Below are 17002 nucleotides of genomic sequence, written 5' to 3' on the forward strand. Positions count from 1 at the left end.
ATGTATTTAGAATTCTTCTGAAAAGTATTTCCAAAAATACTTCCTTTGAGAAAATAGTAAGTTAACAAAAGTTGAATTCATTTCCTGCTTCTAAATGTATATTCAGACCTATTTTTGATCACAAGCATAAATATGATGCAACCTTTTTTGCATTGAACTTGAGTGTTTAAAGTTCTTGCAGTACTGAAATTCTAAGACAAATATAAATTACTTCTTTTTGGTGTAAGTTTGTTATTTTCTTCCAGAGGGTCTAAGTCACTGGGTTAGACAGGGGCAAGCCTCTGTTTGACTACTTTATGTGTGTTTTTAATGACCTCTGTTTGTGATAGCTGACCCTGTAAAAGCAGGTGACGTGTGTCCCAAATGGAAAGTCCTGCAGTATCTCTCCCCAGCCGAGCACAGGGTGTGATGGCTCTGAAATGAGACCAGAGTGCCTTGGGTTTGGCTGGAGCTTGTTCTGTCTTCCAGTCCTGGTAGTTCTTGAGGCACATGGCCCCTGCACTGTGAGGTGGGTGCAGGTTGGCACATGGATGTTCTCTCATGTAGTTTCTTTTAACTGATTCATAGGGGGGGAAAAAAAGCACCCCTTTGGAAAAAGTGAAGAATAGTTTTGTCCAGATGTCATCTGTGCTGTATGAAAGAAGAATCAGGATTTAAACATGCTTATTCCCTTTTAGAGTAGTCCAGAGCAAGGTATTGATGTATGACAGCAGTGGGGGGACAAAGGAACATTTTTTGTGCCACTCAAACTGGAGCAGAAGAGACTGCAGAGCTGCTTTTGTTTTGGTGGCTCAGTCAGTCCCTTCTGCTGTGCTCCTGGATCACCACCTGTCTCTTTCTGCATTACAGACTTTAAAATCTGGTCATTGCCTTTTCTCATTGCCTGGGCCTTTGCTGTAGGATTATTTCTTTTTTCATCCTGCCCAGGGAGCAACAGAAGACAGCACAGCAAGGAACCTTATGTTATATTTTTAGGTGCTTTTCTAGCTGGAAAGGCTTGGTTTAATCCAGTAATCTTTTTTTTTTTTTTTTTTTTTTTTTTTTTTTTTTTTTTTTTTGTGTTTTTTTTTTTTTATATTTTTTTTTTTTTTGAGAGCTCAATTTTGATAATGAATTGAACCTTGCTTTTTGAACTTCAGTTTTCAGTACAAATGGCACAATTTTCATAAGTTCATAATTAGGCTAAGCTGTAGCCTGATTTTCCTCAGAATATCAAAAGAAACCTCCCTAGAAAAAAGAACAATTACCATGTTTGGATCTAAAAACACAAGGTGTGAAAACTTTACCTGTCTATTGAATAGCTTTTTGACCCTGACTTCTCTCATAACGTATTGGAAAGCGCTGCAAAACTCAGTTTGCTATCTAAAATATAATAATCAAGGAAAATATCTTACGAATTTCCTCTAGGCCAAATGGCACTGGGATTTTTGTGGGAGATGTCAATCCATCTGATGGAAAGCATGTCAAACCAGAGACATCACTATAAGACCTGCCTTGTAATGAGTCTGTTGGAAAGGTTTGTTTGCTCTTCTGAAATAGTTTGGATTTATGCTTGGGTCATTGTGTGGTGTGTGTTGCCTGTAAATCCAGACTTGCTACAATCCCCCTCAGCAGAAATAAGCTCAGTGGTTTGGTGTGCATGTAGCAAGGCCACGGACTGGCTGCCGTTCTCAGCTCCCACCATTTCTGTGCCATGAGTTGAGTTTGGGGTTTATTTCTTTTCCTTTCACTTCAGGCACTTGTTTAGTCTGATTGGCTTGGTTTCTTAGCTGAACACCAAGTTTCTCCAGCAGTAATTTCTTGAGTGCTGCAGTTCTGTTGGCAAAACCTGAGACTTGCATATATAAAACACCTTGACCATGAAGCTGGCTTGATGCTTAGCGTCCCCTCAGTCAGGGATGGTGTGAGGCTGGGTTTTTTGCCTTGGCTTCCTTGCAGGGTGATGCCCTTGGATGCTCACATGCCACTTTTGGGCTGTGTGACAGTGGCTGTGTGCAGCAGAGCAGCCCTGACGTCAGAGCCAGTGTGAGTCAGCTCTGACGCAGGGGTGGCCGTGCATGAAGTGCCACGCAGGCTGCTCCCAGCCCTGTCACCTTTTGTCACAGCTTTTGTGCTGTGTCTCTGCTGAAACAAGCTTTCAGCTGCTGAGGAAGTGCTGGTTTTGTGTCTGCATTGATACAGATTTATTGAAATAAGCCAGGCTCCAAGCTATAAATAAGATGAAATGCATTGTGGTTGCTGAATGAATGTTGCAGAAGGGCATCCCATTTGACAGAGTATTTTAATGCACTTTTTTACGCCAGTAACTTATTTTTGGTCATGCCTGACATCTACCAACAGCCTCCACTGTCCTGGATTTATTTAGAGCCATTGAAAAAGCAAATATCATGACTTATATGGAGTAGCAAGTAATAATGAACTTCAGTTCAGGGTAGGAGAGGTGATAAAAGGCAGCTAGTACTTAAAGTGGTAGCTGTGAATTTCAGAATTTAAATACAGAATCAGAGGTTGTTTCTCCAGTAAGAACAACTTAAAAGAGATAAATGTTTCTATATGTGCCCTATTTTTGAAAATTCTTTGGTGTCTTCTGAGAAACAGCCTATCAGTACCTAATTCTCCACAATTCTCACATACGTGAGTATGTCTTTGGCAGTTAGATCTCCTAGTTTTTAAAATCCTTTCTTTTCTCTTGGGCTGTCGTTTATTCTAATATAATCTGGTCTGGGACATGGACACAAATCTGTGTAACAGTTTAAGAGGTGGCTGTCCCTCAGTCAGGTACCTGGAGTGGCCCTGCAGCTGCTGTCACCTTGCAACTGCCAGTAGGCACCTCCAGCTGCAAGGTGATGCTTCATTACTGGAAAAAGATTCTTTGCAGATTCCCATCGAAATGTGTCTTTATTTCCACCACCACTGTTCACTTCCCAGGGTGCAGCCTATGCTGCCACTGCTTTTAGCCCCTTCTCCACTTTTCCTGGGGACAGAAAGTCAGCTGTTCTTGTGATGAGAAGCAAAAAAAGGTATTTCTATTCTGCTTAAATTTTCTGGTCAAGTTCTTATCCAGTCATGTTAAATTCCTTGTTTGCCACACCAGGAATAAAAATGCTCTTACTTTAGTGAATGTGAGGTTAGCTTTGCCCAAAAGTAGAAAGATCCAAGTGCCCAGAGACTCCAGGAGCTTCAGATGTTACATGTTGACCTTATTCATTGCTTTGGCAGTTCTGTGCAATGATATTTTATTCCCCTGAGGGGATGAGCAAATTGTTTGCTTCTAATGGAGCCTGCATACCCAAAGGTGGGGTAGAGCCAGGGTGATGCTCATGCCTGACCACATGGACACCTGTTTACATATCTCATTGAAAGTAAGAAACTTTTTTGGGCATCTTTTAACCCTGGACCTGGCAGATGCTAGCATCCAGTGGCTGGGGATGAGCCTGCTCCCATCAGAGTAGTGGCTCTCTGCTGTTGTTTTGGATTGCCTGTGTGGGGGGTTTTGTAACAGTAGACTTGCTCACTCACCTTCCTGTACCCACGTCTCCTTCAAGAGAGTGTTCTTGTAAAACACAGATGACAGCTGAGCCATCTGATGGGCAGAGAACCATGGCATTAGCAGTATGTTTAGTTTAAATATAGGGGGGTTTAGCTTTGCCTTATTGAGTACAGAAAGGGCTTCTTTCCAGAGTTTGAGGAATTCTTTTTTAAATATTTAATCTCTAATTTAGATCAGTCATTAGTAAGAATGTTCTGCTGGTAAAAATAACTCTGGATAATCTAAAAATACATTTGAAAATGCTTCTAAATACACTAGCACTTACCATTGCTGAGTTGTGGCAGCCAGTGTAGCATTACTGGAAAACCAGTTGTTTTTCAGTCTGTAAATATTTGTTCAGTCTGGGTGTAGCAGTGGCTGCTTCTCAGACTTCAAAGCAGCAGAGTTTATCTCCAGAGATTCAAGCATTCTGGCAGCATTATTGATCCACACAAGAGCCTGGATGGATTCAAGCAGGGAAGTGGTGTGCAGTGGTTCCATTAGTCTCTCACAGTGCTGGTATCACCTGTGCTACTTCACTGCTCCATTAAAGTGCAAGCTCAAAAATTGTTTTTAACAGGTATCTTACAAGATCCTGTGATGTTTCCAGATCAGGAGGAATGTTCTTGACAAAACAGAGTTGTTACCCATTAGGTCAGGGAGAAGTGAAGGCAGAGGTGAAGAATATCTTACAGTCTGCAATGGAGAGCGCATGTGAAGCCAGGTAAACCTACACTTTTGGCCTGAGGCAACACACGTTCTCTTAGTTGTGAACCCTCTTAAAACCTGTGTAAGCAAGCATCTGTCCTTCAAAAATACTCTGTGAAACACAATATTCAGTTGCTGAGCCTTTTATCTCTTCACAGCAGATTGGCAGAAGAGAGTAAAAATAGTGTTTGGCAGCCCTTTTGTGTTTGGGGACACAGAGTAAGGCTTTCTTAGTGTTCTACCCTCAACAAAATGGTCCTTGCTCTGTGGGTGTGTTTTTTACTTGCTGCTACGTGGTTTAATTTTAACCTGCTGTATAGCATCTGGGCTTCAAGATAAAATAGTTCTTTATTGTTTGTCTTTGTTTGTAATATGCAGACTGAAAACTTGAGCTGATTACTGAAGCACATTTCATAACATTTGTCTTCGGCCAAAGACTTTCCTTCAAACTCTGTTTTATCTGAGATCACAGTTGCTAATTTCTGGTTACCAAGACTGGCTGTACTGGAGCATAGAGAGCTCCACAGTGCGAGGAGGATGTAGGTAGAGTTACTTCAAAGGCTACAGAGATAGCTGAGTTCATGTTGATACCTTAGTGTGTAAATAAAGTCGTTCATCTCCTTATATTGAAGTTGTCTCTGTATGCCAAAGCACTGTGATTTGTAATTCACTCCTTAGAGCAATGCTTTGCTGCTTGACTACTCCACTTCCAGCTTATTTTTCCATGCATCAGACTGAAAGGAGGAAGGACAAATGATGAATGAACAACACTGGCAAAGATGTTAAAAACTGTAATGGCAACAAAAGCATTCTTCAGAAGTGCCTTATTTTCTTATTCTGACGTTCCCGGATGATTGTGGTGTTGCTTCCAATTCTTTGCAGTATGATCAGTTAAGAAAGACTGTGTTGAAAATTAAATGAAAACTCACTAATGAAAATGGAAGCATGGTGTAAATGAGAGGCTAAGTAGGAGCTCACCTGGAAAGAGGAACCTAAAGTAGAGGTTTTGCATTTCAGAGTGTGAGTTTTTCAGGTTAGCCTGATTGACAAATTTCTTCTGCAGTGGCCTGCCAGTACAACACAGTGGATGTTTAAGTTCTTGTATATATCAAAAGGCACTGAGGGTCTGCTGAGGAGGTTTCACAGTTACTGTAAGATTGGAAATTCTATTTTGAAATAATCCAGTGAGGTATGGTGGGTTATTTGGGAGTTTCAGGGTGTGTGTGCCACAGTGAATTCTGCTCTAGGTGTCTGTTTTTCTAAGCCACCTAATATTCAGCATAGAAGTACCAAGACACTAGCAATTCTCCCATTGGTGTTTTTAAAACAGAGCAGCAATATTTGAGTACAGGGTCAGTTTTCTGTGTAAAATGTGCCTTGTAAATTTCAGAGAAAGCTGCCAGCGTCCTTTGAAAAGCACAGAGGGTTTGTTTTCTGGGATGTGGAAGAGCTATTGGTGCTTAGTGATGTCATTATGTGGCTTCTGCCTGCTGAATTGTTTCTTCAAAGCTGTGAATTAACTTTCTCATTTTTTAATTTATTTCATTCCACTTGGTTTGTATTCTTTTTAAGGAATAGTAATGTAGTGTGGTGATATTCTATTAAAAAAACAGCAAACCAGTGCCTTAATGTTTTTTATCAAAAGCTGTAGTACAGCATTTGTGGGAGACTGATGCCAGTGTCTTCTGTGTGGTTCTGGATGGCAGTCTGGAGTTTCCCACTCTTGTATCCTTAATGCCTCTGTGATCTGTGAGTTGGAGAGAGTGCAAATCATGCAGTTAGATTTATACAAAAGTCTTGTTCTCTCTGTCTTGTGGTGGGCTGGAGCAGAAGAGTTTTGTTCTCCACATGCAGAATACATTTTCTAGGCTTAATTTGTGTTTGTTTCTTTGATAGGATTTTTCCAGTGAAAGATGTACCTGCAGAGCCTGAAGCTCTCACAAATTGGCTGTACCAACGATTCATTGAAAAGGAGGACCTCTTGACACATTTCTATGAAACAGGTAGGATGATACCTAGCAAAGAGAACCATGCTTTGCTAATGACTTCGTTTACAAGGATCTCAAAATGGTTTAGGAATGTGTAAGCATCCTTCACTTGCGTACAGGAGATACAATTATTGCTATTATTACTGCTTTTTATGTGGCAAAAAGTAATGATTAAAGAATTATCCAGGAAAGGTAAATTACCTGAGCAACATTAGAAGTAGGGTAGCATTTGGAAGCTGTCAAAAAAGTAATACACAGTTGAGTTGTGAAACGTGCTGCTATGGGATTTCATGGCAAAGATCCATGAGTGAAAGTATGATCGGAAGGACCTGTGAAGATTACATGGCACACATTCTCTTGAGCTGTGATCTGCAGCCCCGTGCATGGCAGTTGTTAATGGGAGGTGTTCAGTGTCTCAAATCAGCTGAGTTTAGTATTCCTGGGTGACTGTGTTAAATGATGCATCTTATGTGAGATGATTTATTGCAAAGCCTGCTTTAATTAAGTTTTGAGTACTTAATTTATCAATCCAAGTGCTTAAAGAGATTAATAGAATTCTTTAACAATCCAGAGTTGTATTTCGTTTTATGAAATGTTGCTGTCACTCAGCCACCATTGATGGCAGAGTTCAGACTCTGCTATATAAGTCACATCCAAATACATATATTGGACTTTATTAGACAAATAACTTTGTGAATATCTTTTAAAATACAAGTGTAGCAAATAGATTGTAAAGAATTCTTGGTTTTGTGACATTATTTTATGCTATTGAAATAAGTCATACCCAGAAAATCTAACTAGTCCAGAATTTCTGAGAGTATAATTAATATAATCAGATTTATTCATTAAAATGCATTCCCAAAATAGCATAATTGGTAATAATTTGCCAGTGCAATCAGTATGAATTAATAAATACATGTTTTAAATGTAAATGCTGTGACATAGGGCCTTATTAGGCATAAATTAGTATAATTTAAAGTTACTGCCATTTATACTTTTTGAGAACTTGCTTGCATTGCTTTAGTTGGCCTACTGAAAACTGGCTGCTACAGTTTTTGGAAACCCCTTGGAAAGGTCCTGAGGTTGACTCTGAGGGGAGTCCCTGAGGCTGCTCGAGAGCCAGCTTTGTACTCACCTGGCACATGCTCACAAGAGGCTGTGGTTTTAAGACTTGGGGCTATTTCTGTTCTTATTAATCATTATTATGTTATCATTATCATAATTATATTATTTTACAATACACACTGCTTAGGAACTTCTCTCTCTTAATAAAGCTTATCTCAAAAAGCTGGAGTAACATTTAATGCTCCATGAAACTTCAAATGGTTGCATTGACTAAGCCAAGAATACATTTCTTGGCTTATTTTTATTTGGGAAGAGAAAGGTGCACTGGGCTTTGTTTCTTTCTCCATTTTGCTGTATTCTTAAGTGTCAAGAACTTAAATCACCTGGGGAAAACCTGTACTATTAGACCTCTGGAAATCCAAACCAAAAGAAAGGTATGCCTAAAATTTGACATGAGATGGTTATAGGTAAAAATTGATTCAGCCAATTAGCTTAAAAATAAAAATTAAATATATTCGGGACCAATATACAGTCCCGACCGCCAACAATCACAAAGTAGCGCTGACCCCGGGATCGGAGCAGGTGAACTATGACCCGGCCTCTGTCGCACCAGATCCCCCTGTTCACCATCGAGGCCTGGCAGAGTTCGGTTTTTATACTCTTTCTTGCCTGCAGCGGAGTCCCTTTGTCCCCTCCTGGAGTCCTTCATATTCATGCAGTGTCTATTCTCTGTCCTGTGCTGGACAAAGCCTCATCCGGGAATTGATGTGCATCTGTCTCCAGTTCCCAGCATCCTTCATTCAGATGTATGTCCTTGATGGTCCTGTCTATCTGAGGTGGACATCTACATGGGCCATCATCGCTGGGCGTTTCCTTGTTCATGCCATCGGGGAGTGCCCATCTCCTGTGCGGGCTAGGTTTTCTTTGTATGTTAATGATACACCTCCTCCTTGGCTGCGAGCTGTCCTGTGTGGCAATCTCCCTCTCCCCTTTGCTGGCGTGATCTTAAAGCTTTATTTTATATTACGTTAATAATCTTACATGTCCAGCACGAATTACCACCTTATTCATAACAAAACTAATCCCATAATTTTTACAGGTGCATTTTACACATTTCATTTATAAAATTAGAACCATTTCAAGTTAATTGCTGTAGGTAACAGACTCCTGTTTTAGGCAGTTAGTGGAAAAGTTGTATTGGCAAGTTCTTGATTTCTCTGAACTCTTCAGCAAGATAACCTTGAAGCCTGCAGTAACACAAGTGAGATTACATTTAGCAGGACAAAAACACTTGGGGACCAATTAAGGAAAAAACCCCAACAATAAACTAGGAGCAGTTGGAAGAGTGATGGTGTACTGAAGTCATTGTGCTCCTGATTCCCTGTGCTCAGAAGCCAAGTGGTGTGAGGTAATGAAAAAAGTAAGGAATGGCTTCCCTAATGCTATGGAAACATTCTTTGTTGTACCAGATTGAAAACCTCATCTGGAAATCCTGCATACAGTCCATTATCTCTGTCAAGGAATACAAATTGAACTGGGAAGAGGGACAGATAATCAGAGCTGAGATTAGGGAAGGTTAGTTTCTGTGAAGAACAACTAAAAGTACTTGGCTTGTCTCAGCTGGGAATGGCAAGGGTCAAAGCTGGCTTGGGAGGGAGAGAGGGAGGAGACAGCTCTCTGTACCTACCAGGGGAAAAGAAAAGGTATTTAAACCAGAGGTCAGTGTTGGTACAGAAAAACAAATGGGCCATGGAAGAACAAATCTAGCCTAGAGTGGACAGAAAGAAGCTTAGCTGTGAGTTACAGGGGAATAATGAGGTGGCAAATCTGCCCAAGTGTGAAATACCTGTCAGGGAGAGGTGGATGGAGCTCATCAAGGATGTTTTTAGGCTTTTTCCTTGTTTACTTTTTTTTTTAATTAAGACCATTCATGCAGGAAGAAAAGCTTTGTCTCAAATGCTTGATTGCAGTTCCTCCAGTGATTGCAAATGTGAAGCACAGAGATAAGATGCTGATGGTATCTAATTGCCCAAATTGTGTGGTTCACAGGATTAAAAATTGACATTGCTGCATCTTTACTCTTTGAATCTTTAATTTCATTTTCTTCCGAAAGAAGTTGAGACTCCATAATGCTGCAGCAAGTACATCTTCTCTGGTGTATTCAAAGTTTTATATCCCCTGTTCAGGATTAACAGCAATAAAAGAGCTTTGTGTAATCAAGTCTTTGTGCATCTCAGTACAGTGTAACACAGATGATTTAATATGGTGATGTAAATATATGCAAATAGTTTGCTTATGATCATAAAGCTCTGATGTATTCAGGCACATTTAATTTAGTGTTGCAAGTCAGAAAAAGCCAAAGTATGGAAAAACCAAATTTTATTGTCAGATGAATCTCTTCCAGTCTTTCCCATCTAAGCAAGGATTTCAATAAAGAATTTCTGGAAAGCTCTGTGGCAAATTATAGTGTTTCCTTAGTCAGTATGACTGAGTGTTCCAACAATATGTGGAAACTGTTCTTTAAAGAAGGGGTGTTATGTGTGTATTTACATTTTCAAGAGGAACCTCAAGAACATATGTGTGTTGCTTCTTCACAGTATACAATATCACCACCAAACAGCTGCAGAGGTTAGTATGGTATCCATTCAGTTTGATCATGGAGATACTAAAAAACTTGAAAAATAACACAAAACTTAGCTGACAGTGTATCTCTCTGCAAAGGTTGAGTACAGTGAAAGCAGCTTCTAAGGGATGCTTTCAGGTTCATGCTTAAATAATTAAATTATTTAAATTAGAATTGTTCTTATTAATTAAGGGGTTGTGTTTTGGTTTGGGGTTTTTTATTTTCTTGAAGGCTTCTGGAGATCTTTCATAATTTTGACAGCATTAGAGCAGTACCCAATTAATTGTGTGTGGATGCTATTGCTGGGACAAGCAGTAAAGAAGCAATAAAGTGGTGCATTAAGGCTGTCATCCCTGTGCAAAGCATTAAATGTGTTTTCTTTTCTCTTGCAGGAGCTTTTCCGCCACCCCAGGGTCAGACAAAAGCGATTTCTCGGGAGATGACCCTCAGTAACCTGTGGCTGGTTGCCATACAATCATTTGCATTTTTGTCAGGAGGGATGTGGTACTGCCTCTTTCAGTATTTGTACCATTGCCTATTTTAAAAGTGGAATGGGACCTGAGGACACAATGGGAATCCAGGCTCTTGCAAATGAGTATCATGTTTTATGTGCAAATGTGAATATTCAAGAGTAAAGGAAAATACTGGATGGACTTTTACCTCTCTTTGGGGGAATTTTAAATTCCACTAAAAGTGAAGATCAGTAACATAGTGACCTGATGATATATTATTTTAAGAATTGTCTGTATTTTTAAAAATGTATACTCTCACCCACACTTAAGCAAATTCAGCATTTGGACAAAAGGTGCAATCGTACAACCACCGTAGAAGAATGTCTGTGACAAGAAAGCTTTGTCACCACAAGTATTTCTTGGCATTGTAGTTAGAGCTCAGAAAATTCAGCAACTTGTCTCTTCAGTAGTGTGTACAGCATTGGTGTGGTAGAGATTCCTCATTTGCACAACGTGTACTTTATTGCAGCTCATTGTGCTGGAGTCAGAGATCCTCAGCAGAGCTGGTGGAGGTGTCTTTGTGGCTACGCAGTCAGCAGTTGTTGTAGCAGACACATTGATCTAAACCCAACACCCAAGTAAGATCTGGTGTCAGGTCTGTCTCTGAGGCACTGGTCCTCAAACAAGCATTGCAGCATCACAGTGTGATTAACAGCTGTCCACGTGGGATGAATCAGCCCATCCCTGCTGTGGTCTTGCCATCAGTTCTCCAAGTTCCATGTGCTACCAGTGTCGTGTTAAAAGGAAACTTGGAAAATACAAAGTCACTCGGTTAAATTCCCTTTTTGTTCAGAATGCAGCTAAACCCTCATCATCAGTTTTGAAAATGCACTTTCAAAGGTGAGAAGTCAGTGAAGGAAAGACATAAAACTTAGGGAACAGAGGGAAGCTTTGTTTGTTATGCATTGGAAGGCAGAGCAATTCTAGCTGTTTCTGAAGGTCTGCTGGTGCTGCTGGTGATTTTTAGCCACCTTTGTATTTTGTATACTGCAGTCCAACCAAGGTGACCTTGGAGTGGTTTATAGAGGCCTTTTTCTCCCTGCTAGTTGCAACAGTGCTAAATATACTTGTGGGAGAGTTTAAATAATTAAATGCCAACCATCTTAATGTTTTGCTAAGAAGTAATAGAAGAAAAACTAGTTTCATAAAAAGAAAAAATAGGTATAATTGCTATCATAAATCTGTAGGAAGATACTACTGAAAAAATAAGTATGGTAAATATTCTGAATAACTACATGGAGGGCAGTATTAATTAGCTCACCACTAAAATCTTACTGCTAAATTCTTACTGGAATAAGGATGGTTTGAACTGAAGGGCAGATGGGAACAGAAGACACTTTCAGATGTGTAGTGCAGGATCCTTTTGAAAGGACGTCTGTGATGTACGGCCTTACTTCTGGCAGGTCTGGTTGGCATTGTGTTTATGTGATTATGCACAGATTTGCGAGAACGGTTCCTAAAATAAAACTAATCTCTCTAAATACAGGCAGGGTAGCCAGAACTTCAGATGTTGGCATACTGCCTTCTACAGAGTAATTTTGTTGAGAACAAAGTAAGCCCTCAGTGGTTTTGGCTCTGAGCTAGCAATATTGATTCCCCTTCTGTCTCTCTCTGCTGCTACATGAATCACAGGAGGTGGTGTGCAGAATACAAAACCTTGCCAGTGTTCCCGTCCGGGGTGGGGGTGAGGGGGGGGTGCAAAGAGCATACCAAAACACGAGGCAGTGCCAATTTCCCTGGCTTTGTGGAAAAATACTTTGTCAAATATGCCGTCCCTGCCCCTCCCCATGCAGCAGTGGTTGCCCAGTGGGGATGGATGCAAGGTGACACCACAGTAAGGTCCCCTGAAGTGAGTGTTCCCTCCCTGACTCCACAGGAAGCTGGAGGCAAAGTACAGTGGTTGCCAATATCTTCGTATTTGAGGCAAGATGCTGTTTATAAATACCATCTCTGCACCTGAATTCTGGTGTAACCATTAAAATGAGGTAGATATGCTATGATAGGGAGGGAGTCCGTGGAGTATTGTTTCATGTTGTTCTTGCTAAAGTTCAGCTGATGGAATGAATGTATTTAATCTGTGTTTGACAAGGGGTGTTGGGGCAGCCCAGCACTGTTATGAGTAAGTGGTTATTTCTGCTGCCCATCGGACTGACTCTTTTAACTCCAAAAGGCAGGTGGCAAGCTACTCACTTGCTGTCCTCCCCCATGTAGTTTGATCAGAATCACAGGGATGCCCAGAGTACAGCTCATTTTATTTTGAGCTAGGACAGACTGGACTGATGCAAAAAGGGAAGTTTATATAAGCAGAAAGCACAGCAGTTACTCACATCAGAAGATTGTTCCTTATAGACCTTGTGAACTCCATGTAAGAGCATCTTGTTTTGTCAAATGCAGTATTTTTCCCAGTGGGTTGCAGTCAATAACAAGTATTCACATGCTGCCTCAAGAAATTAGCACTGCACAGTAATGTTTCAGACAAGCATTTGATTGATCTGGTCCTATTCATTTTCACTTTGTTCCTCTGTAGTTCTTACTCTTACAAGACATTTGTTTCCAAGCGCTGATTGTTGTTTCAGTAGGGTGTGGAAATAGTGTCAGGTCCCAGGCTTCTCTCCTGCCTGCACTTGGAAACGTGAAGAGCGCCTGACACCACAGCTCCGTATGGCCAAGTTGCTGTGCGTGACACTGGAATGAAACTCTTGGAAAACAACTGCAAAGGAGCCTCCCAGCATGATCCTGGATGCTGCTTCATGAAAGATAATAAATTGGATAAAATAAGTTTTGGTGTGAAGGGAAGAATGTAAAATGGATACAATATGTAGGAAATTCAGTGCTAAAAATACCGTGCTGGTCCAGACTGTCTGGAGCTTAGCAGGCGAGTCTGTAAAACAGGAATTCCTGTCTGCTGCAGTTCGGTTCTACCTTCTGGCAGTTGGCTGCAGTTCTGGATGTAATGGGCATTTTGCTGCACCATCCATGGGTTGCCTCCTCTGGAGAGTTCAAAATGTGTTTTGATAGAAACATGAATGAACCATACAGTTGATCACAAATTAGTATCACATTGAATTTCTGTTGGGGGAAAAATAATGGTAAAATGATGAAAAATGAAAAATTCACAGAAAAAAATCTAACTGAAAGCTGCTGCACAGAAATGAGAACAGAGCAATTTGAGTGCATTGCAAATAAGAATAATAAGAATAAAGATGGTTCTCTGCCATGGTTGCCCACAAAACATCTCCACGTTTCTATGTTTAATTGTTCATAAAGAAGTTGTTACAGTTGAAGTTGTGTCAGTCCTCACGGTTTAGCTTTGCTGCTCTGTGAATCCCATGATGTGAAGAGCACCTGTCCATCCACGCCAAGCAGTTTCTTCAGTGCCCTTGGGTGAGTGCGCCATCATTTCAGTCTCACTTGGGTTCCACGTGTGGTTCTGTTGAATCTTGCAACAGTGGCGTCTCTTTTTCTTCTTTTTTTTTTTTCCCCTTTTTTAAAGTTGCTGTCACCAGATGTTGAAAACTGAAATTTCAGTTTACCTTGATTTCCTGGAAAATTAAAAGCTTCCCTCTCCCTCCTCCCCCAGCATCACAAATAAGGTGCATCTTCTTGCAGTAAAAATAAAGCGATCACTGTGGTACTGTTCCTTGTTCACTTGGTTTGCAGATGATGTAACTTTTCTTTGTGTGACACTGCCATCAAGTGCTGTTAACTTTTCTCACCTGTTTGTACAAGATAATAACAGATACCGATCACTGTGTGTGACAGGATTCAGCTGCTCCGCTTTGCCTTGACATAAATTTTGGGACCAAAGGTACCTAAAACTGGGATTTCCAAACCACGAGCCCAGGGTTGGATGCATTCTCTTGACAGTCACATGAAGATTTTGTGGTGATCTGATACAATCACACAAAACAATTATACATCTGGGGTTCTGTATTTTTTGGAAATAATGGAGCCATATGAAATAAAGGGTTATTTTGCAAAATTGCATATTTGATAGTTTTTACACTTCTTTTAAAAAATACAAAGCAACAGTGGGAAGAGCAAAATGGAAACCATACTCTGGTTTAAAATGTCTGCATACATTAGAAATGCTTCTGAGCAGCTCTGCTTTTTCTGTAAGAGCTGTAGACTGCCTGGCTGTGATAGAAGTTGCCATTCTAGGATTCTATGCATTTTTAAGTTAGACCTTTTATTTTATCATGAGATAATGAAGTAATTATTCACTGAACAACTGTCCTATTAAAATGAGTTAGTTACTTAAAATTACTCCTCCATGATGTTCATATTGTATGAACAGGGTTTTTTTTAATAGCAGTTATCTTCACCTCCAGTTTTCTCCTTCCCTTCTCTGTTACCTACATTTTTGTTTCATGTGATGAAGTGGATGTGGAAGCCTGGAGTGACTGTCAGTGGTTTTGTGAAGGGCTGGTGATGTTTGGAATTATTTTGCTGAATTTATTTAATTGGGTATTTTTTTAATAAAATCTTTCCAGCAGCCAAGATGTCTTTCAGAAATGTAGACAGATACCAGAAGCAGCACTTCTCTTTATTTTCCCTGGGCTGGATTTGGGTTTTTTTTGTTGTTGTTGGTTTTTTTTTTTTTTTTTTTTTTTTTTTGGGGGTTTTTTTTTTTTTTTTTTTGGTAATCATCCTGTGAAAAATAAAGACTGGTTGATTTTTTTTAGAGACTATTTAATATGCTTCTGATCCTTAATAGATGAGAAGATGTTATTTGATGGTTGTATTTATTGTGCTTTTAACTAATGGATACACAACCTTTACTGTGCTTACCATAAACACAACAAATAGTAAAATAACTCTTTGGTTCACTGTACAGCTGCAGTGTTAATTTGTGATAGATAACACTATTTATTAGGAAGGATACAGAGACAAATGTTTCAGTGCCAGAAGTGGCAAGAGGAGGAGTGGATCAGTAGGGGAGAGAGGGGACAGCAGCTTCTGCAGCCCTCACTCGCTGCAGCACCCGCTAGAAGCTGTGCCAGTGCCCAGCTGCGGAGTTCTTCTGCAAGTCACTGTAGCCATGAGTCTTCTTAAAATTTCTGAGAGCTGAGGGTGTGCCAAGAGCAGAACCTGAGCCCCCTTGACCCTGGTTTGCCTCCTAGATGGATGTGACTCCAGCCTTGTTGGGAGAAAGGCTGTTGTCATTGTGAGATCCATAGTTTTCAAGAGGGATCTGGTTTTGAGCAACTTCAGCTGGTCAGAGCAATGCCAGGTGGGACAGCCAGGTGCCACCCATTCTGCAGCCCTGGCACCTCTTGGTGGCGATGGTTCTTGGCTCTTGCCCCTCTTGAGTTCACTGCTGGGGCCCAGTTCTGCAGTGTCGAACAAAGGGAAAAGGAACTCCTTGGAGCATTGTGAGACATCTCGCACAATTTCCAAAACAGCGCCATAGTTGTAGTGACGTCTACCTCTTTGTTTCCCATCTGGGTTTTGTCCTGTTTTTCTGTGTGGTGTTTTTCTGTGTGGGGTGGGAGAATCGGGGAGCGGGAGGGAAAACTTAAAATCTAAATATTAAGACACTGGTGGGGTATCCAGTGCTTACCAGCCGTGTTGTCATATTGAAAAAGCCATTGTTTTTAATTCCTGCCTAGTATGAAATGTTTGTTTTTAAAAAAAATCCTTCCTGCTGGAAAGAAAAATGTATTTTTAAAAAGAAAAAACGTCCCTCTTGGCTATAAGAATGTCAGCTGTATGAGTTGTGACCATATCATGACATGCTGATCAGATAAATAAATTTTTATCTCTCAGGACTCTGTTGTCATTTTTGCTGTTCTCGTAACTGTCAGCTTTTCTGAAAGGATGCTCTTGATTTTTAAGGACAACTACTTTCAGCTGAAACTTCAAATAAAAAAGGTGTGTGAATAAAAAAGGTGTGCTTACTCTGGTTTACAAAAAAAAACAATTTTTGTCTTGATTTAACAAAAAAAAAAAAATCATCCTGTGAAAAATAATGTAAGGCTACAGGTAAAAAACCGGGCACCTGAGGTGGTCAAGTGTTACATGCTGCAGTTACTTTGATCTCAAAGGCAAAGAATAGGTACCTCCTGGGGGAGAAAAAAAAGAGGTTTTCTGGTCAGTACCTTTCTATAGCTAGAATCTGTTAACTTAAACTTCCCATATGTCCTTGGGCTCTCTTGGGTCGATTGTCCTTTCTAATGTCAATCCAGTTTTGTACCAGGTTTGACTAAGACATCCCCATGGGCTTGGAGAAGTGGTGCATCAGGAATTTCAGAGCAGCTGGTGCTGGGATCTGGTGCAGCTGAATAAAGGCTGCCTATATTTTTGCTTAAAAATAAATCATCAAGTTTGTTGTAAATGGCATTATTGTGTAAGTATTAAAGACTGGTAAGAACAGATAGGTACTGGATGAAAGGTGGCAAGCAGCTCACGGGATGGTGGCATGCAGATTTTTAAGTTTACCTTGGGAAACTGGAAGTTCCAAAAAAGTGGATGTTGTAAAAGGGATCAATAAGATCAAACTCTGGGTCTATACAAAGAGTAAATAATAAGGTAATCTCAGTAGAGCTCTTCTGTGTGGCTTTGGGAAAAAGTCATA

The 17002-nt window shown here is 40.3% G+C and overlaps 1 protein-coding gene across 2 annotated transcripts in view; it reads left to right on the forward strand.

The window, feature by feature from the left end:
* Nucleotides 1-14056, forward strand: part of LPGAT1 (lysophosphatidylglycerol acyltransferase 1) — a 58437-nt gene extending 44381 nt beyond the window's left edge. For both annotated transcript variants that reach the window (XM_041476957.1, XM_041476958.1), the window contains exons 6-7: nucleotides 6134-6240; nucleotides 10306-14056. In XM_041476957.1, coding sequence (XP_041332891.1) covers nucleotides 6134-6240; nucleotides 10306-10457 — 259 coding nt within the window. In that variant the 3' untranslated portion in view covers nucleotides 10458-14056. The remainder of the gene's footprint in view (nucleotides 1-6133; nucleotides 6241-10305) is intronic.
* The last annotated feature ends 2946 nt before the right edge of the window (nucleotides 14057-17002 follow it).

Source organism: Pyrgilauda ruficollis, unplaced genomic scaffold (genome assembly GCF_017590135.1).
Source record: "Pyrgilauda ruficollis isolate IOZ18807 unplaced genomic scaffold, ASM1759013v1 scaffold4, whole genome shotgun sequence".
Classification (NCBI taxonomy): Eukaryota; Metazoa; Chordata; class Aves; order Passeriformes; family Passeridae; genus Pyrgilauda; species Pyrgilauda ruficollis.